The 27,998-nt window shown below is 51.3% G+C and overlaps 2 protein-coding genes across 10 annotated transcripts; both read left to right on the forward strand.

The window, feature by feature from the left end:
• Positions 1-1,418: 1,418 nt before the first annotated feature.
• PPIH (peptidylprolyl isomerase H) lies at positions 1,419-14,993 on the forward strand. Of its 7 annotated transcripts, none has more exons than XM_054222494.1 (10): positions 1,419-1,543; positions 3,001-3,065; positions 3,663-3,686; positions 4,193-4,237; positions 4,705-4,747; positions 6,790-6,882; positions 8,410-8,497; positions 9,648-9,688; positions 10,978-11,064; positions 13,909-14,993. In XM_054222494.1, exons 1-9 carry the CDS (start codon positions 1,478-1,480, stop codon positions 11,044-11,046), a joined length of 534 nt encoding a protein of 177 aa, XP_054078469.1. In that variant the 5' UTR covers positions 1,419-1,477; the 3' UTR covers positions 11,047-11,064; positions 13,909-14,993. The 7 variants fall into 7 exon arrangements, 4 of the variants coding, with proteins under 4 accessions (XP_054078469.1, XP_054078467.1, XP_054078468.1 ...); XM_054222492.1 differs by lacking the exon at positions 13,909-14,993 and adding an exon at positions 11,893-12,695; XM_054222493.1 differs by lacking the exon at positions 13,909-14,993 and adding an exon at positions 11,896-12,695.
• Positions 14,994-17,115: 2,122 nt separating this feature from the next.
• Positions 17,116-27,793, forward strand: YBX1 (Y-box binding protein 1). 3 transcript variants are annotated; one of them, XM_054222472.1, is made up of 8 exons: positions 17,116-17,436; positions 17,777-17,840; positions 21,895-21,928; positions 24,216-24,305; positions 24,528-24,830; positions 25,237-25,319; positions 25,414-25,691; positions 27,419-27,793. In XM_054222472.1, the coding sequence occupies exons 1-7, from the start codon at positions 17,280-17,282 to the stop codon at positions 25,658-25,660; spliced, it is 978 nt and encodes a 325-aa protein (XP_054078447.1). In that variant the 5' UTR covers positions 17,116-17,279; the 3' UTR covers positions 25,661-25,691; positions 27,419-27,793. The 3 variants fall into 3 exon arrangements, with proteins under 3 accessions (XP_054078447.1, XP_054078446.1, XP_054078448.1); XM_054222471.1 differs by having other exon boundaries at positions 17,117-17,436; positions 27,414-27,793; XM_054222473.1 differs by having other exon boundaries at positions 17,119-17,436; positions 25,426-25,691; positions 27,414-27,793.
• Positions 27,794-27,998: the final 205 nt, after the last annotated feature.

Genomic DNA, 27,998 nt, shown 5'->3' on the forward strand with positions numbered 1-27,998 from the left:
AAGTCCCTCCTACCTTAAGAGGAATTCAGGTTTGTGACCACCTGAAGAATCTGAACATACTGAAGTCTACAGGACCTGACGAAATGCATCCCGGAGTCCTGAGGGAACTGCGTGATTCCCGAGAGGAGGGTAGAGACCTCCTGCCCACCAGGTCAGGTCCTGGAGTCTCCTGTGGTCCCTGAGACACCCCGCGGGTTCCAGGCCCCTCAGCGCGGGGCTGAGACCTGGGAGCGGGAGAGGTGTCTGGGGGTGGACGCCCGGGCAGAGGAGGGACAGTCTCTGTGGGGTGGAAGGGCAGAGCCAAAGCCCGGAAGAACCCAGCCCTGTCCCCACCTGCCCCTCTCCTGCCGGTGGCCATGTGCCTTTCCTGATACCCCTGACAAGCTCATCCCCGAGACACGGCTTTCGGGAAGCAGGAGGGCAGGCCCAGCCACAAGCACCGTGGGAAACCTCCCCAAGGCGACGGCTTTGACCCGGCTGCAAAGGAATTAGAGGGAGCGCTGAAATCGTGCCAAACATACATGGAGAAAAGCATTAGCCAGGATCACTGTCTCATCCACGTCTCAGAGCAGGTCTTTGAAGAACCTCATGACCGCTCTCCTACCTCAGGCACACCAGGGTGCCAAAAGTTCTTGAAGCAACATCCCTGCCGTTGGTCAAAGCCCACACGATGACTTTCATGGTCACCTTTGTTACCAAAGACAGGCCTCTGCTTTGTTTATAACCATATGCTAACTAAAATGGTGTCTGTTTCTGACTAACCTTCTTACTGTGTGAGAAAATAGCTAATTACTAACCTTCTTACTGCGTGAGAAAATAGTCACTGAGCTGATGACAGACAGTGATAATAAGGAGACAGCCAGAAGTAGCTACTCACCAAGGAGGGGATAACGAGAAGTAATCACTTCAAGGTTCTTTTATGTGTCAAGTATGGACTCCTATACCAGTTAGGACAGAGCTGGGGCTACTTCGAGGAACGTCGGTAAACTTACAGCAAACGTTTACTGTCCTGAGATGACTCAATACGTTAAAAGGATAACGTCAGGAAGGGTCTCCTTACCCAAACGACCACTGAGACACTCACGCTTGCGCGGAAGCGTTTGGCCAACGCACCAGAATTTGATCCGCATGTGTGCAAAAAGGCTATTCGGTCATCCTAATGAGTACGTAAGTCTAGGTGGAGTGATGGATTAGGCAGGCAGAATGATGAGAATATTTTGTGTATAAATAATGGGTGAAATGGAGGGAGCCGGCAGGGAGGGATGGCAGCATCCCGGCCCTGGAAATAAGGGGATTGCCTCTGGGAAGCATAAAGACATCCCTGGAGCGATAACGGATACCCCCGGACACGGAAAATAACCCCAAATCCTCACAGGGCCGCTAAGGGAAAGCCTTGAGTTCCGCCTCCCGCAGCCACTTCCGCTTCCGCCGCCACTTCCGCTGCCACTTCCTTCCGCTTCCGGCAGAGGCGGCTGCAATGGCGGTGCTGGCGGCCAACCCCAACAACCCCGTGGTCTTCTTCGATGTCACCATTGGGGGGCAGGTGGGACAAAGCGCTACCGCAGCCCCCGTCCCCGACACCGCCCCCGGCCCCGGCAGGGGCCGGGGGCGGTGTCGGGGACGGCGGCTGCGGGGGAGCAGCGGGAGGGGCCTGTGGGGGGGCACTGAGGGGGGGCTTGTAGGGGAGCACTGAAGTGTGTGGGGGGGGAAACACCGGGAGGAGCCTGCGGCGGAGCACAGGGGACTAGGGTGGTGGTAGGGGAGCCCGGGGGGGACCTGTGGGGAAGGTCTGAAGGAGGGGGGAGTGGGGGGGGGAGCAATGAGGGGGGTTTGTAGAGGAGCCCCGGGCCGGGGACGGGGGGGTATGGGGTAGGGGAACACTGCGGGGGGGCTTGCAGGGAAGCACTGAAGGCGGGGGGAGCACTGAAAGGGGAGGTGTTGGGGGAGGGAATCGCCGGGTAGGGAGAAATGGGGGGTGGGAGAGCACCGGGGTGGGGCTTGCAGGGAAGCGCTGAAGAGTTGGGGGGGGGACCAGCGGGAGGGCCCTGCGGCGGAGCACTGAAGAAGGGGGGCTGGTAGGGGAGCACCGAGGTGGGGTGTGGGATGGGAGAGCACCGGGGGGGGGGCTTGCAGGGGAGCACTGAAGAGGGGGAACATCAGGAGGGGGCTGCGGCAGAGCACTGAAGGGTGTGTGGGGGGGAGCACCCGGGGGACTTGCAGGGGAGCGCCGAAGGGCGTGTGTGGGGGGCAACACCGGGAGGGAGGTTCAGCAGAGCACTGAAAGGGGTTGGGAGAGCACTGGGGGTGGGGGGCTTGCAGAGGAGCACTGAACGGGGGGAAACACTGTGTGGGGCCTGTGGTGGAGCACTGAAGGAGAAGGGGTAGGGGGGGAGCACGGGGGAGTGGGAGAGCACTGGGGGGAGCTTGCAGGGAAGCACTGAAGGGTTGGGGGGGGAACACCGGGAGGGGCCTGCGGCAGAGCACTGAAGAAGGGGGGGGGGTGGTAGGGGAGCACCAGGGGGTGGTGTGGGGTAGGGCAACATCGGGGGGTGCTTGCAGGGAAGCACTGAAGGGCTGGGGGGGGGGAACACTGGGAGGGACCTGCGGAGGAGCACTGAAGGGGGTTGAGGCAGGGAGCACCGGGGGTACTTGCAGGGGAGCACTGAAGGGGGGTGGTGGTAGGGGAGTACCTAGGGGTGCATGGAGCTGGGGAAGGGGGGGTCTTGCAGTGGTGCTCCAGGAGGGGTTTTGCAGGGATGGGGGGGCTTTGCAGGAGGTTGAGTTTGTGTGGGAGTGAGCTGGGGGTGGTGGGGCGTAGGGGAGCACCCAGGGGTGTACGGAGCTGGGGGAGGGGAGGTTTGCAGGGGTACTCAGGGAGGGGTTTAGCAGGGCTGGGGGTGGTTGCAGGAGGACGAATTTGGGTGGGAGTTGCCTGGGAGGGGAGGCTGGCGTGTGTGTGTTCTGGGCCCGGAGGGTTGATGTGGGTGCTGTCTCCCCCAGGAGGTCGGCCGCATGAAGATTGAGCTGTTTGCCGATGTTGTACCCAAAACGGCGGAGAACTTCAGGTAAGGAGCAGGCAGTGGTCCTGCAACGCGGCCTGGACCAGGGCTGTGAAGGCTTTACAATGCAGGAATGTCTCTGATGGCAGAGTGACTGCCTGCCCCCCAGAACCGCTGCACCTGCTTTGCTCCACTCGCCGTTCCGAGGAAGATGTGACTCTGCCCCAGTCCACTGGGGCAGCCCGTCTGGCTGGAAGCTGAAGGACTCCAGTCCCTCTGTGGAGCTTCTGATACGCTCGGTGCCTTTATCAAAGGCAGTACCTTAATGTCATGGTAGAGTTCTCTGCCGCTGGCTGAAGGATGTACCACTTGGACATCCCACTTCCATGGGAGAAACGGGTGTATCTTGTTCTCTGTGAAACGCGGTGCCTGCCCCACATCCAGTCTTTTAGAACCTCGGTGTTAAACGTCCGACCTCCTCAACTGCAGAACATTTTCAAATGGGAGTGGGGGGGAGTTATTGCTGGTTCCCGTTCCACTGGGCGTAGCCCCGATGCAGGGAAGAAAGCCCTGCACAGCACTCGGTGCATATTTGCTGAATGCAGCCCTCCGTGTCCTCGGAGTTCAGGTGTGCCTCACACTCTGCTCTTTTTTGTTTTCCAGGCAGTTTTGTACGGGCGAATTCAGGTAAGTGGCTTATAGTGTCCTTTTAAGTAGCCTACTCAGAGAAACAAGGCTGGGTGAGTAGGAAGAAGGCTCACTTGGATGTTTTTCTTACTATACCAATACAAAATGAAAGAGTTACAGAAGTCAGCTCTGAAGACATCGTGACAGGCTCAGTCAGTCATGGAGATGGCGGACTTTTCCTTTTTCGGCATGATTTTGTTCATGCTCAGGCTGCTCTAAAAAGCCCTGCCTGGAAATCCCACCTGCTCATGCTGCAAATTGCAGCAGGATCCATTAAGATGATGGGATGGGGGTTGTAGGGAACCGTGTCATTTAATGCGCAGAGCCCACTCGAGGTTTGCCTTGGCCTCTGATAGCACCAGCTGGGAGCCGGGTGAGTTGGATGGTTGTGTATCAAGGCAGCTACTAATGTATAAGGCAACCTTGGGGGACTCTGGACTCCTGGGAGAGCTTTGTGTGGGGATATCCAGTAAGCTGCAATGATTTTCCTTTTTATTTCCTTCCAGGAAAGATGGTGTCCCTATAGGTTATAAAGGAAGCACTTTCCACAGGTAATTCTTCCGCGTTTGTTTAGGCATTTGAATCGCAGTCTGAGCTCGGTGTGGTTTTGAGACCTGCCTCAAAGGCATTAATTGTCTGGGAGGCATTTGTGGGTCATGGCCGATAGTGTCCCTCTGTGGGTTTGGGGGTGCTGCCCGATGTGTACGCTGGGGTCGCTGGGAGGGATCCCCCGTTCCTGCTGTGCCAGGTCAGAGATCATCCCCTGGCATCTGTCACCTAATCTCTATCCCTGGAAAACAGCAACGGGTCCCAAATTACCTGATAGCAACCAGTCGTTAATATTTATTATTATAAATATTTATTATTAATATTTAATATTTATTCTAGATTTTAGACTGTAGCATTCATAGAACCTGATAACTTTTGTCGTGCTGCGAGGCAGAACTTCTTTTTATTGCGTATTGAACTTCTTTAAGCATTTTTCTACTGAGAACTAAGTATTGTTTTACTTCTTTAGGGTAATAAAGGATTTCATGATCCAAGGAGGTGACTTTGTAAACGTACGTACTTTTATATTCCTTTTGTACTTTTCCTACCTGGTATAATATGCAACTATTTCCAAGGGTTCGTGCTGGTTTATGGGGATCTGTTGGCTCTCTTGAGGTACCGAGTAGTAACCGGAGGTTTCCTCGCAGCGTTGCTGCCATCTTACTGCAACAAACTGTAATGTACTTGAAAACAAAGCTGGAGTCTTGGGTGAACGTACCTTCTCCTTCCCAAAATATTTCCTCTCTAAAAAAGCATGGCAGCACAGCTAGAGGCTTTTCAAACTTGCAAAGATTTATTTTTTTTTTCACCCTGTTGTCCTTCCTCCCTCTCCTGTCCCCCCCCAAAACAAGAAACCCTGCGAATTCCTATCAGCTTTGCGCAGGGAGACCCTAAGTACAGAACCAAGCATCTAGAGCAAGAGGTAGTTTAAATCAAAATTAATTTTTTGTTCGTGAATTGTCTCAAAATAGAAAAGACTCGGTGCCCGCAGTGGTGGTCATGCGCTGACTTGGGGATAAGCAGAGTACGTGGGGACGGCTGGAGGACCACAGGGTCTCTTTGCTGTCCTAGGACCCAGTAAAACTATTTCATTTCTGGAAGTATTTCAAAAGATGAGGGGGGTGATAAAGCTTTTTTTTTAATCCAAAATTTCTAAAACTTGGTTGTATGAAAGTCACCGAGAGAACTGACTGCGCAGGGGGTGGCTCAGCCGCACCAGACTTTTAGGTAGTCGCCAACTGTGATGCTGCTCAGATGTCCCGGTGGGCTTTATGACTGCCACTGACGCTCAACAAGCACTGCAGATTGCAGCGGTATTTGTCATTTATAAATTACGTTTATTACAAAGCCACTTGGGGAGCAAGAACAGTCGCGCTGACCGCTAAGGGAGGGTATATGTTCCTGCCTCAGAGCCGACAGTTGAAGTAAACCGCAGAGAGTAGGAGGAAAAGAAGCAAGGGCGAGGCAAGCAGAGCAACAGATGTGGCACTACACACGGTTTATTACTGGCATCTTATTTCCCTGTTAAGTTTGGCCTAATAAATAAAGTACATGTTAAGTAGGAAGGCAAGGGAGGGAGACAGGTTGCAGCAAGGCAGAAGAAATGGGGCTAAAGTGACACAGAGAAAATCAACACAGAAAGGGAAATTACTGGCAGGATAGTAAAATTAACTGACCGCGCCAGAGGTACCCGTTTGCGTTGCTTCTGCAGCTTTCCCTGCAGCCTTCCTCACTGCAGCGTCTTTGAGGCCGTTCTTTTGAAAGGTCCCTGCTCAGTCCTCTTGGGACTGTACAGGAGTGTCCCTGCAACGCTGAACCAAAGGGCAGGGTGGCCCTTCAGCAGCCCCGCGGGTTGTGTGTCTTACGCGAAGCACGTGTCAGGCTTCTGCGAAGTTATAAACTGCTGAGCAGTCAAAGCTTGCAGTCTGCAGCGGTTATGGGCCGCGCTGCTTTAATGCAGAAGTGTCTTGAGATCTGAGTGGTAAGGCTTGTAGTAAGTACCAGATGTCTCGACTTGGTATAGAAAGTACAGCAAAACCCAGAAGCCTTGTATTTTAGAAACCGTCCTTGCTGAACAGAGAGATCACTTCCCTGTTTCCAGTAGTCACGGAAAATAAGGTGAAATAAGTAAGCGTTACCATCAGCCGACTTCCCACACAACCGCTTCTGCTTTCCTTGTCACACCAGCCCATACTTCTACATCCCTCTCCCTTTTCCTGCCAAGTCCAGGTGGGTCCATACCAAGGAATCTTGTCTCCATCTCTCTCTGGGAGGCTTGGGCTTAGTCCTTACCATCTCCCTGGGTTTCTGCCAACATATGGACGGCAAACGACGTTCTGTGTAGTTAGAAACCAGTCACTGTCTCTCTTCGGAAACAAAGCATGGAATGCGCTCGCTGCTGGTGTGTATAAATGGCAGTACAGCGTTCGTTCTAGGCTGAGCTTAACCCTGTCCTTTTGCTTGGGGATTTTAAATGTAATTTTTAAACGGAATCGTTGTGTAGGAATTGCTACAGAGCAAATGCTGTGGCTGACTGGGCACCTCTCTCGTGCAGGGAGACGGCACTGGAGTGGCCAGTATATATAGGGGTCCTTTTGCGGATGAAAACTTCAAGCTGAAACACTCTGCTCCTGGGCTGCTCTCTATGGTGAGTATAAAATAACGACATTATGAGACTAAAAAGCTTTTAGTACTTTCTCTGTGCCCTTTTCCTAAGCGTATATGGTTTTTGCCAAGCAACAGAAATCTCCACCATTGCACCCAAGGTCTGAAAGACTGGCTTCGTAACGGCTAGTCAGAAGGCTACTCGTGTTAATGCGCTGAGTAACACGGGAGTCCTGATCCTGCAGCATCCTTTCTCTTTTACCTGCTGGAGTGCTGGGCAGGCTTTCTTTGACCAGCTCTCAGGGTAGCTCGATTCTTACAGTTTTCATACGGTGGCAAGTGGTGGGTTGTTTGTTTTTTGGTGTTTTGTTTTTTTTTTTTTCCCTTCCCTGGTCAGACACTGACCTCAACCAGGATGAAACAAAGAGATTTGGGAGTTCCAAAGCCGTAGCGGCGTTACCATGGTATCTCTTATAACATATGCTTCCTGTTTGACGTTGTAGGAAAAACTGCAACTTTTGCACCTTGCCTGGTGGGAACAATACACCGACTTTTGCAATAGAAAGCCAGCGCTTCAGCGTTCCCATCCACAGCTGCTGCTTCCCCAGCTCTTCCAGCTGCCCTGCCCTTAAAACCACTTGCTTTGGGCGTTCGCCATTTGGATTAGTTATTCATCCAGCTCAAAACGTGGCCCAAAAAGAGGTGTCATGACACAGCTAGGCACCCAGTGTACCATAGTGAGGGAGAAGGGATCCCACGCTGGCATTGCCAGCCTCGTGTTAAAGTGGCCTGGCTCTGGAGTCGTTCTGCTGGGCCAAACTGTGGTCCATCCCAGCTGGATCCTTCCAAAGCTGGCTAGCAATGAGTAAAGGATCCAATGTGACAGCTGCAAAACTTGCGCAGTTCATTTCTCAGCGCAGAAATATGCTTTAGTACCTCCTCGTTGTCAGAAGAGCTTTGAAAAATTGAAATGGACTTCAGCATTAGAGATGTTTTCTTAGCAGAGCGCAAATGCTCTGGGTGTTGCGCTTGGGCGTGAATTAAATTTCACATCTTTGTGACGCCATACCTGTGAACCCCGTGCCAGTACGATCGTTGCCTTTCTCATCCTGATCATCAGAACAGACATTTTTTATATTCTGAGGAAACCTTCCAAATAGCAGAAATCGGCTGCTTTTTTTTCGGCCCTGGGTTCCTGGCTTTCAGTTTTCCCTGGGACAATGCTGCAGCAGTAAGCACTCATGGCCAAAGATTTTTGCCTTTTTTTCAGGAGCATGCTCCTGAGCCCGGATTTCAGCACAGTCTTGTGCTGAACGTGCTTTCGTATAACGAAAAGTTGGTGACGTGGGTCTTGAGCTCGCTGGCATGACCAGACCTGGCGGTGTGCCACGTCCCAGCCCGGGGACGCTCTCCTGCAGGTGTATATTTTGCTTCCTTTGGTTTGTGTAGCGATAAGGTAATAATAAGCTGGGCTGCGTCTAGAGCGACAGCTCTTCCCTGTGATGAGACGCGCCTGCCTTCAGTTTGGGGAAGTCTTTCATGATACGCTTTCTATATTTTCAACCCCCAGGCAAACAGCGGTCCGAGTACCAACGGCTGCCAGTTTTTCATTACGTGCTCCAAATGTGACTGGTTGGATGGAAAACACGTTGTGTTTGGTGAGTACCTGCAGCGGGGGCCCGGCTTACCAGCTCACGGACACTCCCGGTGGCGCAGCTGCTAAAATAGCCGTGGACTGCTGCTAAAATAGCCGTGGACTGCTGCTTCTTCCCCCCTGGCCTGTGCTAGGCGAGGGATCTGCGCAGCCAGCACCTGAGGTGGATGGCTGTTGAAGTGAACCAGGTCTTTTTGCAGGTTAGCTTTTGATCACGCTACTACATAAATCCTTGTGCCAGTGCAGAAGGGACAGATGGGTGACGGGATGCCTTTCTTCTGCAGTCTCGGAGAGGACTGAGCTTTCAGCGGAGTTTTTAGCTACTTTAGATACTACGGGGAGACCTTATAATGGCCTCCCAGTAACTGATGGGGGCTTACAGGAGAGATGGGGAGGGACTTTTGATCAGGGAGTGTAGCGATAGGACGAGGGAGAATGGTTTTAAACTGAAAGAGGGGAGATTTAGATGAGATCTCAGGAAGAAATTCTTTGCTGTGAGGGCAGTGAGCCCCTGGCCCAGGTTGCCCAGAGAAGTTGTGGCTGCCCCATCCCTGGAGGGGTTCAAGGCCAGGTTGGACGGGGCTTGGAGCAGCCTGGGCTGGTGGGAGGTGTCCCTGCCCAGGGCAGGGGGTGGCACTGGGTGGGCTTTAAGGTCCCTTCCAACCCAAACCATTCTGTGATTCTATGATAGTAATTCTATGAAACCCCATCCGCGAACTTTTCCCACCTGCCGCTTGAGCTGTAGGATTTCAAGGCTGGCCTTTGAGCTGATCTCCTGCTGAATACTTCCTCTGATTCTTAAGTAACGCTGATATTGTTAATTGCTGGTTCTGCATCATTACAGAGGGTGTGTTGGTGGGTAGTTCATGCTGTCTTTTAGCGCAGCTAGTGGAGGCAGGTCTCAAAACCTGCACTTCTACACACGCCACCCCTGCGATGGGAAAATGCACTTAATCTGTTCAGAATGTGGAAAATGTTTAAAGGGGGATTGTTTCCTATATCAGGTTAAAGATCAGTAATAAAGACCTGAAGTGCCCAATAGCTGTACGCTGCACAAGACCTTTCAGAAGGAACAAAAATGCACATACCTGTGATGGGGGGGGAGCAAAGGTGAAAACCAGCCGCATTGAAGTGGGTACATTTTCTCATTCTAGGTAAAATTGTCGATGGGCTGTTGGTCATGAGAAAAATTGAAGTAAGTTGAATTTGCCTATTTCCCTATTTGCCTATGTCCACGTTGGAAAGTCACGTAGAGGATTAACAAGGGTTGTTCTGTTCTCTCCTGCTGTCTGTTTACAGGATAACAGGGGAATATCAGGGTTGATAACTCGCATTATCGGATGTCATTGTTATAAAATAACAGGAAATCTGTTGAGGCAAAGGCTGTCATGTAGATTGACTTTAGAAATGCTGTGCTCTCGTGGCTGCTGGTTGGTCTTTGAGCGGGGATTGTGTTCTTGTGGCTTTATTTGCAATGCTTTGCATTTGTTCAGGAAGCTGAATTGAAAAGCTCTTCCATCAGCAACTCAGACAAGAGCGTAAAGCAGATCACTTCTGTGCCACTGCCTGGGATTATTCAGCGGGTGCTACATCATCAGTTCTGCTGATCCATGATCAGCAAGTTCAACGAGAAAAATTAAACGGACCTTCTGAGGGGGTTCCAGGAGCTGGAGATAAATAAGCCCAGGGGTGGTGGTTGCTACCGACGTTGTGACTGGGTGTCATGGCAGGATAACGAGTAGATTTAACAAATGGTGGCGTGTTCTTTGAGAGAGCCAACGCTACTTCGTGGCACGCGCGTAGGATAACGTGCGCAAGGGCCTCTGCCGCCAGAGAGCCCATAAAGTGGGACAAACATAGAGCTGACAACTGTTTCAACTGAGAAAAGGTCGCGTGTAATGAACGGTACAGCATGATGCGATCCGGGTGTTGGTAGCCCTCTTTGCCAGAAGCACCGGTGGAAGGGTTGTGCTGTGCCCGCTTTGTGCAGCGCGGCGGTGAGGGGAAATGAAATAATTAAGAGACTCATGAAAGAGCAGCCGAGTCCAGCAGAACGAGACGTTCAGAAGGAGGGTTGCTTTGCGACTATCTCTTATTCGGATTCCCCTTCTGCACAAATGCAAGTTTGCTTTGCCTGTGTCGGCTGCAATTAGTAACATTAAAAGATTTAAGCCAGAGCAGCCTCAAGTGACATGACGCCTGCTGTATCTCATGAGGAGCTCTCCAGTTCTTGCTCTGTTCCTTCCCTCCCGTTTGAAGGATCGGGGTCTGGTCTGTATCCCAAACCTCTGCGCGCAGAGAGAGTTCACCCGCTTAACGGCCGGCTCCGTTGCCAAAACACTTCTCTGTTACTGGGAGCTGTGTCTGGATTTCCTGGTGCCTGATGTTGCATGGACACCTCTTAGCCAGTCTTCAAGTGCCCATCGCTCCCTGGATTTGCTGCACTTTTGTAACGTTTAATGTTCTGTGTTTGTTTGTCCCCAGAATGTGCCTACGGGTCCGAATAACAAACCCAAGCTGCCAGTTGTGATCTCTCAGTGTGGGGAAATGTAAAGCAATGAAAGAAACGCGGTAAGTCTCGGTCTTCCCGGGCACCCATTGCAGTTGAACTCAGGGCTGCTCTGCTCCTTGCTTTTCTCTTGCCTTATTTTCCCATTCACTGGAGGCTGCAGAGCGCTGACTCAGCTCAGTGAAACGCCAGAAAATGCTTCTCTAACAGCGTTAGGTTTTTTGCCAGCTTAACTCTTTGAACTGGCTTCCCTCTGAGCTACACGAGCACCAATGGCGGCGCTTGAGGGATAAGATTTTGCAGCTGCAGTCAAGGGGGAGAGGGGATGTGGGAGCTGTGCCGGGGATGGGGTTCGGCTGCCTTGAGACCTCGGCTTTAGAAACCAGTGGATGAAAGGGAACTGCAGCAGGAATCCAGCTGGAATATCCATCTGGGGGCGTGGGGGGCTTCACTTTGACCTGCAGGTTGGTGAACTCTCCTGTCCCTACGGAAAACAGAGCATCCCTGTGGGGGGCAGGCAGGGATCAAGAAGAGAAGAGGAGGAAGAGAGGACTTGAGCCTCCTCGCTCAGTACAGCCGTAGGACTGCCACCACTGAAGGGCCGAGGAATTATCATGTTACATAGTCTTACCTTAACTCAGAAAAATACTGCTGCTTTTTCCAGCATTTACTCTTATTTCAGGCTTCGTTTTGGTTAAACCAATAGGCTCAAGACAGAGCTCAGGCTAACGTACAGTATTCTGTTTCCATTTGTCCGCCCACTTCACCGTAAAAAAAAAAAAAAACCACAAGCATTTAAACAAATCTGTCTGGATTTCAATGTGTCAGGCTGCAGCTTGTCAAAAATCTGCTGTATTAGCCTTTTGGTTGCTGATTTCTTCAAATTTCAGCAGGCGGGCAGGCACTGACAAAAAGCAAATCCCCCCAGTTGGTGACCTTCCATTAAACGATATCCAAAGACATCTGGAATTGCCCACGAAGACGCGTCCCCGCTTCCGTAATAAAGTCTTTCAGATCTGCAGCGCTTCAGGCTCTTGGGAGCTCCTCCTATTTGATGAAGTGACAAGAGGGAATGTGATGGTTCTCTCATTTCCCTGGTACTTCTGGTGGCATTTCTGGGCTTTTGAAGGTAGAGACAACCTTGTTACCAGGCTTTCTTGCAGGAGGGCAGAGCCGCGCTGATGGGTCAGGTCCCCTTTAGGGTTGTCCTCAGGCCCAGACTTGCTGATCGTTTCTTTTTTGGAGCAGATGATCTCCGGCCAATACCCAACTGGAGACTGGAAGCTTTTCATTTCTAGGTACGAGGCTGGTGCCACCTTGTTTATTTCCCAGCCAAGGTCTTAGGAACTGCCTTTCTGCACCCTGCTGCCTCTCAGCTGCCTGTAGACAAGAACGGCATTTGTCTCGCCCGACTTCAGACAGCTAAATCCGTTACTTGTCCAGATCCTTTAACATCAGCCAGGAGAAATGGGCGCTGTTGGGTTTAAGCCCAGAGGTAGGGGCAGATGCCAGGTGTGGAGACCCAGCAGGACTCCCGAGTTCTCTAGCTCAGGCTTGGCGTGAGGTAGCGCGTGCAGCAAGTAGCGCTCACTTGAAAATTGCTGTAGCAGCACCCAGTGTCACTGCACAGTCCTGCTTGGTGTAGGGTGAGTCGGGAATGGCTGTCCGGCATTGCGGACCTCTTTCTTCTTCCTTTCAGTGCTCCTTCACCAGTGGTTAGGCCTGTGCTGGCTCCACGCAGTTCCAGCTCCAGCCAGTTGTCCCACTGCCCCAGTCCTCTCTGCAGGCCAGATCCATGCTCTCGACATTCTCCTGAAATTATTTAATAATTGGCGCCTATCTTTTTTTCTTTTTTTAACGTTTTGGAATGTAAATAAAGGATTTTGTTAAATATGCGTGCAGTGCACATCAGTTAACGTGCCTGGGGACAGATTCTTCTTCAGGTGAGAAGGGCTATAGCATCTTCAGCAGCGCGCGTTATCCCTGACTGGTTCAGCAGGGAACGATTCTGTGGTCCTGTGCCTGGTACTGGGGGGCGTTGCTGCTGGGCGTTTGCAAAATGGGAAAGAAGGGCGGAAAGGAGCATGGCAGTGCCGTGCTCCACCAGCTCCTTACTCGGCAGGTAAATACGGCTGCCTGGAGAGAGGTTCTTGGCATCTTGGGAATCTCCAGAACCTTTCTACGCGCAGCCTTGTTGAAGCACAAGAAATCGGCACGGCGCGGAATTCCAGTAACGTGAGTTTGCTGGGCTCTGAGGCGAGTTACGTTGTAAAGGAGCGTTTGTAAAACCTCCCCTGGCACATCGCGGCGCTGGGCCGTGGGGCTGTCAGCGTGCCGCGGGTGCTGCAAGGGCGTTGGAGCAGGGCTTTGGGCTGGGAGGCAGAGAATGATTAAGCTGCAGAAATAGAGATCAGGGCTCCTTATCCTGCATGGTCACAGAGAGCACAGGTGAGGCTGCAGGTTGGTGGAAAAACTGACTTTCTTCTCCCAGCCTAGGGCTGCAAGCTCACCTGCCTGCTGGGGGGCAATAAACTACCCCTCGGGGGGGCTGGGCTGTGCAGGGTGAGGCTTCTCATGCGGTAGATTAAACGTAAAAGAATTGGGACAAAGTCTGTTGTGTCGTGTGCAGGCGCTTCACCCCATCCGGGTGCGTCCCGTCGCTCCCCGGGCAGCAGGAGCGGGTTGTGTGGGGCTGGCTGGGGGAGGTGCAGCTGGTGTGTTACCCAGCGCTAGAGAGCGAGCGCTGACGGCCTGGAGGACGGATCCTGCAGGCTCTGGCTTTGGTCTGCTCTTTTATCTCGTGGCCGTTTAAAGTTCTTGAAGCAGGCTCTGGCTGTCAGGATTTCCAGGTCCCCGTTCCTGGGATCGCACAGCTGCTGAGGACGCTCATGCTCATTTCTCTCCAGCCTGAGGCATCTCATCGTCTCGGACCTGCGGAACATGGGATGATGAAAGAAACCCAAGGCACCCCATCCCTGTCCTCTCCAGCCCCAAAAAGACTTTGCAGAGGGCTCTCTCCTGTGAGATGAGGGTTGAAGATTCCCAGTAGGGAGAGGAAAACTGGACCCGGATGACAGCTGCGAGACGGAGATGACCAAAAAGGAACAAACTCAGCTGCTGTCCTGCTCAGGAAATGCGTCCAGATACTCCTTCCCTATGGGGTTTCGGCAGGAGCTCGGCTCCGGGCGGCCCGGGGGAGCTGTGCCTGCCAGCCGCAGTGCTGAGCTTTGCGGTTCCGGCTCCAGCTACCCAAATTCCCTGTACTTTTTCGCCAGGGAAACCAGCTTATCTCCGGGTCCAGGCTCAGCAACGCTTTCTCAGCCTGATGTATTGGTGTCACTGCGATCAGCTAGTCTCGCTGCCCACGTAGCGGGGGTCACGGAGCTTCTCCAAATTAATTAACGGCGGCAAATCCATTACAACCCCTTTGAAAGTTGTTCGAATGCCTAATTATATCCCATTACAGGTCCCTATTCGACACTGAATGTGCAGAGTTTCAGCTTTCCATCTTATGTATCTTGCTGTTCCTTATCTGCTGGCTGAAAGTTTTCTCAGAGACCGTGGTTTTGGGTTTAATTCCCCTGGGATGAAGTCCCCCTTGAGTTACGTTGATTGCAGCCAGTCCTGAAAGCTCTTCCTGTGGGGCAGGTGATGGATCTTCTCTCTCTGAGCTCCAGCGTCTTCATCCAGCTGTGGATACTGCAACTGGAGATGGCGTTTCTGATTGCCTCTGTATTCATCTGAGGATCAGATTAGCCTCTGGGCCCTGCAGTGTTACCCCCCCCCCCCCCAAAAAAAAAAGACTGCCGTGTCATGGACTATGGTCTGTTCCATCACGTGGACCATGTTTTCTTCTGTAGGTGCATAGACCTGACGTCCTCACAGGCTTCATGACTGAAACGTGAAGTTTTCTGCCCAGTTTTCTCCCTCTAGGGTCTCTCACACAGTGGATTCCCTATTTGACATTATATTTTAAGGTTTATTTTTTCAATGGACTCACTGAGCATCATCCAGTTTCGAGATCATTCTAGTTTCTTTATCAAGGTCATAATCCTGATGCAGATCCCTTGCGGGATTGTATTATTGTTCTAAAGTCCTTTCCTTCATTAGCTGAGTTGGAGATCTCATGGAAGAGATATTTCCCCTTCTGCTCTGCTCTGGTGAGACCTCACCTGGAGCTCCCAACAGCAGAAGGACACGGAGCTGTTGGAGGGGGTCCAGAGGAGGTCCCGGAGATGCTGGGAGGGCTGGAGCCCCTCTGCTGTGGGGACAGGCTGAGAGAGCTGGGGGGGTTCAGCCTGGAGAAGAGAAGGCTCCGGGGAGACCTTGGAGCCCCTTCCAGTCCCTAAAGGTGCTCCAGGAAAGGTGGGGAGGGACTCTGGAGCAGGGAGGGGAGCCATGGGATGAGGGGGAAGGGTTTTAAATTGCAAGAGGGGAGATTTAGATGAGATATCGGGAAGAATTTTTTCATTCTGAGGGTGGTGAGCCCGTGGCCCAGGTTGCCCAGAGGAGCTGTGGCTGCCCCATCCCTGGAGGGGTTCAAGGCCAGGTTGGACGGGGCTTGGAGCAACCTGGGCTGGTGGGAGGTGTCCCTGCCCAGGGCAGGGGGTGGCGCTGGGAGGGCTTTAAAGGTCCCTTCCAACCCCAACCATTCTGTGATACCAAGATAGCTTTACACAGCCTCTGTTGGTAGTGGTGGTGGGTTCACCTCAGCCCCATCTAGCCCCTGACCTGGCCGTGGTGTAATGTGGGGAACTGGGTCCCTGGCTTCCGTTCTTCACGCTGGGATGGGGGAAATGGCGGTAATTTGTGGGGGATGCTGGAAGGGCTGATCCCAAGGGGGATACGTGTTGGTTGCAAAGATGGTGGAGCGATAGGTCAGCTCCCAGTGACCTTCTGGGTGGTTGCTGGTGACTTTTCCCTCCTCTTTCCCCGGTAGGTACCGCACAGCCAAGGGCAGGGCGGTGACTCTGTGGCCAACAACCACGTTTTCCAAGTGCCCAAGGAAAATAAGTTGGTGGAGGAGGATGCTGGGTTTCCCCTGCACCTTCCCTCGGGGGAATCCAGCCGAGATCTTCTTGGGTCTCTCCGAGGCGCCGCAGGTGAAGACGTAGGGGATGAAGAACCCAGCGGTGACGGCTTCCCGCCTGCCTGGGCGAGAAGGGTACGGGCGTTGCCCCGCGGCCCCCCCGGCTCCACCGGGAAGGGCGGGATGCTGAGGAAAAGCCTAATTAGAGACCGGCCCGTTCAGAGCCCTCTGACCCGGGGCCCAACGAGGCGGCGGGTGCAATCAGCGGAGCGGCACCGGCGCGGGCGGTGGGACGGGAGCGGGCCGCCCACCATGGCCCGTCCCCGTCCCCTCCTCGCCTGGGGGACACGGGGCTGGGGCCTCGGCCGGGCCCGGCTGCCCCTTCTCCTGGGGGTGATTACACGGCATGTAATTAATCGTTTTAAGTAGCTCCGCCATGTCTCCCGGTCCCGCATTTCCCGCCGTTAATTAACGCTCACAGGCTCCTCCTTTCTGATGATGGTTTTTCTTAACGGGAACACGTCTACCGGGGCCCGCCCGCCCGCAGCGTGGCTCTGCCCCGTGTCCTTAAACCGAGGGGAAACGCTGCCAGCGCAGCCGTTGGGCCGGGTCCCGGTAATAGCGGGTCGGGGGCGGCCGCTCGGCCAGGGTGAAGGGGACGGGAGGGACCGGGCGGGGGCTATCGGGAGCTATCGGGGCGGAGGGGGACGGGAGGGACCGGGGGGGTATCGGGGGCTGCCGGGGCGGGAGGCACCGGGCGCCGCCGCCACCGCCGCCACATGGTCGCGCGCACTTCGCCGGTGGGGCCCGTTGGAGGCGGGAGCGGCGCCAGCGGCCAATCAGAGCGCGGGGGCGGGGATTCCGGGTAGGCCGGTAAGAAAAGCGAGCCTGGCAGCCGCGGGCGGAGCAGCCAATGGGCGCGCGTTCCTGGGGAAAAGCAGGTGCCACCGCCAATAGGCGTTCGGCGAGGGGAGGTGGCCGGGAGGGGAAGAACCAATGGGCTCGCTGGCCGCTTAACGGACGGCCCGAACCGCTAATAGCGTCGCGCGCGGGCGGGGCGCGCGGGGTGGCTAGCCGGTACGGGCCGCCATTGTGGCCAGTTCGATCGGTATCGGGAGCGGAGAGCGGAGCTCAGCGAGCCCGGAGCAGGGAGCAGCCCCCCCACGGCCGGCCTCAGTCACCATCACACCGCGGGAGGCGGCGCAAACAGCCAGTCACCACCACCGTCCGCACCGAACAGCCGCCGCCATGAGCAGCGAGGCCGAGACCCAGCCGCCCGCCGCCCCCGTCCCCGCGGCGGCCCCCGCCGCCCCCGCCGACTCTAAGCCTAACGGCGGGACCGGGAACGGGGGCAGCGGCCTGGCCTCGGCGGCGCCTCCCGCCGGCGGGGACAAGAAGGTCATCGGTGAGGGAACGGGGGGGGGGTTCGGCGGCGGTTGGGAAGCCCCGGCGGCGCGATTCCCCCCCCCCCCCCCCCCGCTTCCCCCCGCGCCATGGCTGAGGGGCGGCGCGAGCCCCCCCTCAGTGAGGGGCGGCGCGCGCGCGGCCGTTGGGCGCTCCCCCCCCCTCCCCTCCCTCCCGCGCGCGCCGCCGGGCCCCGCGTGTCGGCGGGTGGGGGCGGGGCGGCTCAAAATGTCCGCCACGCGGGGGCCTTTGTGTGCGCCGCCCCGCCACGTGCCGCCTGACGCCCGCGCCTCTCTCTTCTCCCCCCCCCTCCACCTCCTCTTCGCCCCCCCACCCCCCAGCAACGAAGGTTTTGGGAACAGTGAAATGGTTCAACGTGAGGAACGGTTACGGCTTCATCAACAGGTGAGGGGGCGGCGCAGAGGGGGGGAGGTGGGGGGGGTGTCGGGCCGCGCAGACGTTGGACCCGAGTTCAAGTGCGCTCCTAGGCCACGCGTGCTGCCCGGAGCGGGGCTGGGGGAGGGGGGGGGGGGGCGCGTCTGCCTTCGCCACCTCTGTCACCCTGCTTGGTCAGCCTGCCAAGATGCGTCCTGTCCCCGCCAGCATCTCCTGCCCCCTCGGGTTTTGTCGGGTTGGCTTTTTGCGCTTGGGGCCCGCAACAGAGGCCGTGGACCTGTTGGAGTGGGGCCAGAGGAGGCCCAGGAGATGCTGAGAGGGCTGGAGCCCCTCTGCTGTGGGGACAGGCTGAGAGAGCTGGGGGGGTTCAGCCTGGAGAAGAGAAGGCTCCGGGGAGACCTTGGAGCCCCTTCCAGTCCCTAAAGGTGCTCCAGGAAAGGTGGGGAGGGACTCTGGAGCAGGGAGGGGAGCCATGGGACGAGGGGGAATGGTTTTAAACTGCAAGAGGGGAGATTTACATGAGATACGAGGAAGGAATTCTTTGCTTGAGGGTGGTGAGCCCGTGGCCCAGGTTGCCCAGAGGAGCTGTGGCTGCCCCATCCCTGGAGGGGTTCAAGGCCAGGTTGGCCGGGGCTTGGAGCAACCTGGGCTGGTGGGAGGTGTCCCTGCCCAGGGCAGGGGGTGGCACTGGGTGGGCTTTAAGGTCCCTTCTAACCCAAACCATTCTATGAATTTTGGCCTTGCTCTCAGTGAATTTATTTTCATGGTGATACTAATTACATTAAGATTATTTTTTTAATGATTGTTTAGATTTTTGGCTTTCTTTTTCCTGTTAAGGGTATAAAAGTCTGCTGTGTGTTAGCACACACAAAATATTTGTTTAAACCCCTGCATGAGGTTCAGTCATGTCAATGCAAGCAGAGATGGCTTTGAGCACTTGGTAGTTAAAAGTATGCTCTCTTGAGGAAGCCCTGAATGTACAGGGAAATGATCAAAATTCAGATTTCTTTTATATTGCAAGACTGACATGTTTAAAGGGGTCTCAAGAAACAAGTGCCTAGAAGATTCTTTTTATGACTAATCGATTTTAAAGAAAAATTCGAACACTTAAGAGTTGTGTAAATACTTAAAATAGGCATATCAGGCACGTTATCTGGTAGTGGAGGAGTCCTCGAATTGCTCGGCAAACCAGTTCTGGAAAAATGGTTCATCAGTTCGGGGGGGTCTCCCTGTGGGTTATTTTGCAGAGACCATATTCCAAAGAACTGTTCCCCTTAAACACCGTGTACCTCAAACCCACAGTTCCAGAATTTGACAGAAGACTTGGGAACTCTTCTTCAGGGAAGCAAGCCTAGATAGTGATGCTTTTATTGGGTCTTTTATTTAGGTTTGTTTTAAATATTGCATTTTTTTTAAACTGTCTGTTACCTTATGACCCAGTTGTTATTGTCTGCCAAGCTCCTTAATTGGTTTTGTGCCTGCGACTGTAAAAACTTGACTCTGAGTCTGCCCAGTTTGCATTCTTCATGTAGGTTTTAATGTGAAATGTCGTATAGTTGTCAGTGGTGTAAGCTTTAGCGTCTTTGGCTTTTGTAAACGCGTATAAACTCATAGGCCACAAACTCTACCTCTAGGGAAGGCTTTTTTCCTGTTTCCCTCAGTAGTGGAAATGCTCAGTGATGTGAGTCAAGCAAGGAAGCAACAGCAGCTAGTTAAGACATCGGAATGGCTTCCCCAGTCATTAATTTGGCAGCTGTTTAATCCCTGAGGTTGCCATTTTTAATGAGAAACCCAGCGTGATCTTGTGTTATCAAGAGATTAGAGCCGCAGCCTGAGAACGGGACTGGAGGACATTTCCTCAACTCTGGAATCTATCTGGCTTGTTGCAAGGGGAACTTTGCGGGAGCTGCTGCCCTTGCTTGTCTTTGCTTCAGCCACGTCTGCTTGCAGCTAAAATTAGCTTTGGAACTAAAATGTAGCTTTGATGTAGGTGCATGTTAACTTCAGGTATTCCGTGTGTTCTTTTAATGTTAAAAGTGCATTTCTGTTCTGAAATACTAGCTTGAATTCTGAGGATCTGTCAATTTCTCACAGTTGTCAAAATAGTAAATGAATGTGCAGGCCACTGACTTGGTCCTTTTACCATAATTGGAGCTGCACATCAATATCTGGCTTTGTGTTTAGTGCTCCGCCAGATTTAACAGTGGCTTTTTCTTAATCTGCATGCTTGTCTGATGCCTTTTTTTATTCTAGGTGTTAAAGGTGTTGAGGGGAGAATCATCTGGTGCAAAAATAAGCTAAGGGGCTTGTTAGGCCTTCAGAATGGGGGTTTCTCTTGTACCATTTCAAGTGTGCTTTGAGAAAGTGACGGCTATGACTATTACACCATCCAAGTGGCAGTGCGCTTGCTGGAAAACACCATCAGGAATCACAGGGCAGGCACTGGGCTTCAAAATTGACCAGCAGATTTTTTTTTAACTAACCATGTATATGCCTTGAACTGTATCTGCGTAACTGAGCCATTCCTTGATCTAAAACTCCAAAGTCCTCTTAAGTGGAAGTTGCATTTTCAAAAGGACTTTAAAAACAAGCATCCTGGTATGGTTGTCCAAAATCAGACTTGGGCAGGAGCAATGCACTTGGCAGAGCACAGATGATGAGCACTTCCTACCACCATTTTTCAGTTGAGAGTGAAGGAATGTGATACGTGTTTTTTAATTTTTTTTTTTTTTTTAACTGAAAACCTGTTACTGGTCTCTCCTGAAGGTTTTCAGCTTTTGGAGCATCAGGTAAGAGATCTTGCATTGCGAAGATGAAAGTATTTAGGCTCAGGCTTTGCAAGGGCTTCTGGATGCTGCATCCTGGGGCCTTGGAGATAAGCTGCCTCATGGTGATGAGACTGGCTCTGCTTTGTTGCCTTTTGACTACCTTTTTCCAGTAACCTTTGAGGCTTGTAGGCATCAATTCCATGAGGGAACAAGTGACTTATTTTTACTGGTGCTGACAAAATAGCCATAGCTTGGATTGAGTTTTTGAAAAAGTCTTAATTGTCATCCTCCTGTTTTAAAGGCAGTGGTGGGGAACACCTGGCTTTATCTTAAAAAAAAATAAAAACCCCAACAAATTCTGGATTCTGTCTACTGTAGCTGTAAGCTCTCCAATTTTGAGCGCATTTTAACACAAGCTTGCTTTACAATGTCTTTAACCAGTCATTCTAGGAAATAAAAGCTGCTTTGCTATTGATTCAAACCGTTCCACAGACTAATGAAACTAATACCGCAGCGAGGTTCAGTTGGTACGATGCGAGCTTGAATGTATGGCTGTAAGTTTGTTATGAGTGGTGGAAGTGGTATGGAGAGTGCTCAAACCAGCGCGGAACCTGTTTCGGCTGTGCCTCTTAATTGCAGAACAGAAACTTTTCTGGCTCGGTACCACGTTGTGGTTGTCCAGCCTCAGTGTGATAACTGTGGAAACTGTATCATGGTCACGCTGAAGGATGCTTTTGGCTCCTTGTTGGTACAGACCTGAGTTGTTCTCTGTTTCTTGTGAGGAGAGAAACCCCAGCTCTTCCCTCTCTGTGCTCACAAATTCAGCTTGACTAACCATACTGCCTTCAGTAGACAGCTAGTGTTGTTACTCCTTAAGTGAAGGAAGCATCGAGGCTGAGAGGATGTGTAACTCTGGAGAGATCTCGCAAGGCCTGAGTGGTGATATCATCACTTCAAGGATTGTGATAGCTGATCTCCTGCACAGAGCACTGCCAGAAATGATGGACTGGTCACTATCAGGTGTTTTTTCTGCTTCGAACATCTCCCTTGGTGGGATGTGAAGGATAGAGGGGAGAGCAGGAGGGAGGAAGAAGGCTTTCACATGTGACTTACTGGGCTCTGAACCTTGCATAGGCCACCTGACAGCCTCTTCACAGCAAGCAGGAAGCTAGTAGGGGACTAGTTGAGAGCAGGTTGAGGAGCAAGGCTGATGCTGGAAGCTAGTTAGTTGTCTTGAACTGGGCTAATTTAGTGTGTGTTTCATACATTAATTTCCATTTCCTGTTGTCTTGCAGGAATGACACCAAGGAAGATGTGTTTGTCCATCAGGTAAGACTTCCTTGAAACTGGAACAGGCTACCTCTGAAACTTGCTATGCATGACCTATGTAAGTAAGGTTGAAGCTGTGAAAGAGCCTCACATTTTCCAAGAACTGTTACTTGAACACAAACAACTGTTTCTTGCTACTGGATTGCAAGTAGAGCCTGCTTGTAGCTGGGGGCTTTGCGTATCCCCATCTATCCGTTGTGAGGACATGAGATACGTGGGGTTGAGCAGGCTGGTACTGTACAGTGGTGAAAATTGCGCTGTCTGCAAGTACGCTCCGTTGACTTGGGGATAACTGTTTGAAGCCCAGTTGAGTTGCCTTGTGGATTCATATAGTCGTTAGTGAGTATATGGAAATAGGGTTAAATGAAAACCTTGCAGCAGGGAGAGAAATTAATTGGGCTGTAATAGGGGTGAAATGCCAGTGAAGAATTTCTTTCTAGGCAAAACTTTTGTAGTATTTATTGCTCCAGGCTTTCAATGAAAACCTGAAAACGTTTTAATAGGTACTTTTTCAATTAAACAGAGATGGTGCACTTAAATATAATTTGTGGGGAGCATGTAAACCTCTGGAAACTAGACCAGAGTGAGACTGCACACCACATCTGTGCCTTATTTCGTGGAGCAGGTTGGCCTTAACTTAGTCCTTTGTGTCTGACTCGTGACTCTCTGTGATCAGCTCTCTGGTTTTTTACCCTGTCTGTCATAGGATCTCTTGTTGTGAAGCAGCCCCCAGAGAGTTCGTAATGGAGCATGGTTTACTTCTGACATTTAGGAGTCCGTGGATTGTTCTTTTGTTTTGAGTTGGGGATATACTGCTGAAGTTGTAAACAAAGGGAGGAAAAAGTAACCCCTGGAAAGAGTTTTGACTTAAGTTTGATTTGCTAGCTTTCAGCTTCTTGCGTGAGCTATGTCTGAATTGCCTGCTATTAAAATGTAGAGGCATTTATTTATACAAGTTACTCTGCAATGGGCAGTGGAGAAAGGCCAAGTGACTCCACTGTGTTTCGGTGTACCAAGACAGGAATATATACCCTGAAGGAAAGCTTTCCGACTTCATTACTCGGTTTGCAAGTAGGGTAACCTGTAAGTGACCTTGACTTAATGTCAGATTTCAGGACTTGTAGTGTAACTACTGTCTGTGTTTCTTAAAGCACAGTTTGGCAGCGATTTGTTTTAGTGTAATAATTTTCATCACAAAACAGTTTTAGGGGTCTAATTTGAAAGAAACCATCTTGTTTTATGAGTTGTAGCTGTGTGTGCTTTTCCCCATCCCTGTTATCAAGCTTGGCTCTCCTAAAGAGCTGTTAGACTCAGCTACTGTTGTAATAAGGCTTTCTGTCTTTCCCTAAAGTCACTGCTTTATAGGCTGAGACTTGTGGGCATGTTTTTCCAAAGATTTTGTTCCATTTTGGGTGAAAAATCCAGTCAAATTTTGTTGCCGGTACTTTTTATGAATTTGTTACACTTGCATTACTGTTCAGTTAGTGTTTGATAAGCAGAATGTGGCTGAGAACGGCGCGTATTAACTCATCTGTCAGAAATCTAATCCACTGCTGAATAGCACGGAAAATTCAGTGTTTTCTGGTAATGTCATGTAACATGCAGATACGGATAGAAAGGCTTGTCTGGTGCTGGCACCTTGGAAGGGCTACTGCTTGGTGTATAATACACAGAGTAGATTTGTGATTAATTGGTAAATGCTGTGGCTGGAGCGATGGTATTGTAAGCCTCAGAGAAGGAAATCTCTTCGTTTCTGGCCATTGATGTGTTTACGTAGCTTGGGACCTGCAGGCTACTGCATGGCTGCGGTGGTGTGGGGAATGGTAGAGGGCTGGAAATCTGTGTGTGTGATTGGAAAGGCTTATATATTGGTTTATGTGCTTCAGAGGAATGTATATAAATACTATGGGTGTGTTTAATGCTGGTTCGTTCCCTGGTTAAGTGTACTATGGCCAGTGTGTATTGGTGTGGGAGGGAGGGGGTTGTTTGTTTTCAAACTGCTTTTTCAACTAGCAGGCAGCACATTGACAGACGGTTCCAGTCAATGGTAGAGCCGTTGCACATTTTCAATAGGCCAGAAGTACAGTAATACAGGTAAATTTTATGGCTTCCTGGATTTTCAGTGTTTTAATTGCTTTTTTGGGGAGTACAAGTGTTCCTCCTAAGATATTAAATACTCAAATTCCTTAATGTTTCTTTTTAAAAAAAAAAAAAGTCTTTAGTAGTATGCTAAGTAGTATTCTCATGCTGTGCCTGTAAATGTAATTCTGTGATGTTGTGTTGTTAGACTGCCATAAAGAAGAATAACCCCAGGAAGTACCTCCGCAGCGTAGGAGATGGAGAGACCGTGGAGTTTGATGTGGTTGAAGGAGAAAAGGTAAACACGTCTCTCGGGTGTTAAGAGTATGCAGGGAAAACTTGGTCTGCAGGCTTTGGTGTGGTGCCTGTGGTTTGAGTCAATGCCTGATGACATCCAAGGCGATTAATGGGTTTTCATTGCTTTACAATGTGGATGTAAATCGTTGCTTGGTACTAAATTATGTTATGTTATAACTGATTTGATGTTGACTGTTTACCTAACGCTATCCCCACTCTTTAGGGTGCGGAGGCAGCTAATGTTACAGGTCCTGGTGGCGTTCCAGTGCAAGGCAGTAAATACGCAGCAGACCGTAACCATTACAGACGATATCCACGTCGTAGGGGTCCTCCACGCAACTACCAGCAAAACTACCAGAATAGTGAGAGTGGGGAAAAGAACGAAGGAGCAGAGAACATCCCAGAAGGTCAAGCCCAGCAACGCCGTCCCTATCGCAGGCGGCGGTACCCACCTTACTATATGCGTAGGCCCTACGGGCGTCGACCACAATATTCCAACCCTCCCGTGCAGGGAGAGATAGTGGAGGTAACGTTTGCTTAAAGCGTGATGGTAAACTGGCTTGATTGCTTTGGAGCAGGGTGATGGGGTGCAGCTTTTTTCTGCTTTTTGTAGATATCTAAGATGTTTTTGGTAAGGTTTGGCAGTAAGGTGCAATATTGGAGACAGTGTTGATAAGCTGAAGGTCTTCCATTACAGCTTTTAAAAAACAAAGTGTGTTTGGATTTGTGTTAAGTTCCTATATGATTAACTGGTAGAACCACAAATTCTAATAGCATGTATTCTTGTGCCCCAGGAGCGCTGCCCACCTTGTTGTACGCCTCAGACTTAACCTGACAGCCCCCGTTCAGCCGTCTTCCTCGTGGCGTGACGAGTTGGGTGTTAATAAGCTTTTTCATGTGGCTAAGGTGGTTTGTTGCCTAATGTCTTGCAGGGTGCTGACAGCCAGGGTGCAGGAGATCAAGGCAGACCAGTCAGGCAGAACATGTATCGAGGTTATAGACCACGATTTCGCAGGTATGCTGCAGATCAACTTGGTTTTTTTAACGTTGCCTTTTAGCAACAGAGACAGAACATGGCGATGGTCAGATGCTGCATTGTTAAAGCCTAGCTTGACTTTCAGGGGTCCTCCTCGTCAAAGACAGCCTAGAGAGGATGGGAACGAAGAAGATAAAGAGAACCAAGGGGATGAGACCCAAGGTCAGCAGCCACCTCAACGTCGGTACCGTCGTAACTTCAACTACCGACGCAGACGCCCAGAGAACCCTAAACCACAAGATGGCAAAGAGACGAAGACAGCCGAACCACCAGCTGAGAACACGTCCGCTCCCGAGGCCGAGCAGGGCGGGGCTGAGTAAATACCGGCTTACCATCTCTACCATCATCCGGGTGCGTGTCCGGGGGTGCTCGGGGATATGATTTGATGACTGGCTTTTATTTTCTTTTGATGCTTTCCTTTAATTTCTGCCTTAAAAGGTTTTTGGACCATTCTTGCTCATGCGTGTTGTAACCAAACAGGCCGCACTTGTGAGCGTGGTCGCTAATGTCTGCAGAACCCAACTGTGAGGCTTCGCTGTGCAAGTGCTGATTAATTGGGAGGGCTCAGTGACGGGGCCTTAATTTTCATTGATGGAGTCAGGGTCTGGAATGCTGTAACTCTTAATCTTGGCTGTGCCCAGTAGCCCAGGCTTACGGCATCTTTGTCCACCCAGAAATAGTTCCAGCGGTGCTGCTATAGTGACTTGAAAGTAGCTGGAAGAAAGCGGTACTGGGACTTACTCAGTGCTGTGAGTGACTGAGCTTTTGTCGCTTGGTCCTGAAGGGACATTAAGACCTCTGGGCATCAATTTCTAGAAAGTTGGTGCAGAATATGCAGAAGAATCTTGGTAGCAGCTTTTTATCTAAACAAAAAAGCGCTGTAAAAGCTGGTAGAGACGGTCCTTTTCATGGAGCACCCAGGGTGCCTGTGGCTGAAGGCGCAGGTGGGGCTCGCCGCTGGGCAGCGTTGTGGAAAGGTCGGTGTTAAAGTGTTGTTTTTGTTGCAGGGTACAACTGGCTGGGATTTGGCACTGTCTCCTGATGGGCAGTTTTGCTAATTTGGGAATATTTTCACTGCTAGGACTCATACTACTTGTTCTGCTTTTTTTGGCACCTTCCCTCTCTGTTCTTCCTCTCTCCTTCTCTGTATTTCCCCTCTCACCAGCATTCGTATCCCATTCCTATTGTGTCTCACTCATCGCTCCTTGCCTGGAGGACAGGCAAACGGAAAGACTCTCAGGCTCTGGCGGGAGCGGTGGGGAACGGTCAGAGGAATGGGCTGAACAGGGAATGCAGGAGCTGGGCATGGAGAGTTGCTCGCTGTGGGCAGCAGCCGCAGACCTCACCCGGCTGTGAGAGCTCAGGGACTCGTTCCCTGAGGGTTGGGACGCTGCTGGATTTGTCGTGCGGGTGAATTACTTAAATCTCTTCACGCCTTGCTGCAGTGCCGTCTGTGTGCTTGGTGCAAACCTTTGTTTTATCCTGGTGTTCATCTTAACAGTTTACACAAGCTGGCTGAATTCTTAATATTGTGGGCTTCGGAGAAACACCAGGATGACACTTGGTTGCTTTTTCTGTCTGTCGATAGTACTGGTGAATGTAAATTGTGGTTCCTGTGGTCTGGGCAGTGGCTTACTGAAGCCACGCTGCTCTGTCAGGCACAGGTAGAGATCTGCTCTTCAGCCACCTCCTGAAGATCTCGAGTTGTCCTCATGCCTTCCAGGGCGCAGCTTGGGGTTTGCCCGCTGCGTTTTGCGGAGCCCGACCCAGCAGCTCTGCCGGGAGCCTGGCACAAAACGGAGGCCAGCGCGGGGAGAGGCGTAGATGGGGTTCCTTTGGGGTTTAAATTCCTCTTTCTGGAGCACTTTGCGTTCGTATTGTCTGGAAGATGGTGGGTTTGGTCACTGGAAGTGGGCTGATGGAAGAGCTGTAGTTGGAAAGGTTTTTTTCTCTGTGTGTGAACGTTACCTCAGTGAGAATTTGTGAGTTGCCGGAGTCTCGGTGGACCAAACACCCGTGTAACCCTCCAACACCTGCCTGATCATGCCTTTTTTTTTTTTCTCTCTTTTTCAGTTTAGTCATCAAAGAAAAGACTTAAGAAATGAAGAAGAAAAGAAAATGAAATTCCAGCAATAAGAAATGAACAAAAGAATTGGAACTGAAGACCTTAAGTGCTTGCTTTTTGCTGTTGACCAGATTACTAGAACTATCTGCATTATCTATGCAGCATGGGGTTTTTATTATTTTTACCTAAAGAAGTCTCCTTTTGGAAACGATAAACACGTTTTTTAAAAGCCTGTTTTTTCTCAATATACCTTTAAAGGTTTTTAAATTGTTTCATATCTGGTCAAGTTGAGATTTTTAAGAACCTCATTTTTAATTTGTATGAAATATACACCTGATTTTTTCAAGTCAAACTGCAAGCATCTGTTAATAAAGGTCTTAAAGAATTACCTTGTGTGCTTGGTTGCTTTAAACCCATTTTGGGATGAAAGGGTTTGAGTTCAGTCTTCCTAAAATGTTTTTTGGAGGGGAAATGACCGGTTTATTTCTTCCGCATACAGGCTGTTGGGGTAAAATGCAAAAAAAACATGGAAGTAAAAAAGAGATTAGAAAGCGCCCGAGTCCCACTGCAGGTTGTCGGGGCGGGGGGAGGCG

Source organism: Rissa tridactyla, chromosome 16, assembly GCF_028500815.1.
Source record: "Rissa tridactyla isolate bRisTri1 chromosome 16, bRisTri1.patW.cur.20221130, whole genome shotgun sequence".
Taxonomy (NCBI): domain Eukaryota; kingdom Metazoa; phylum Chordata; class Aves; order Charadriiformes; family Laridae; genus Rissa; species Rissa tridactyla.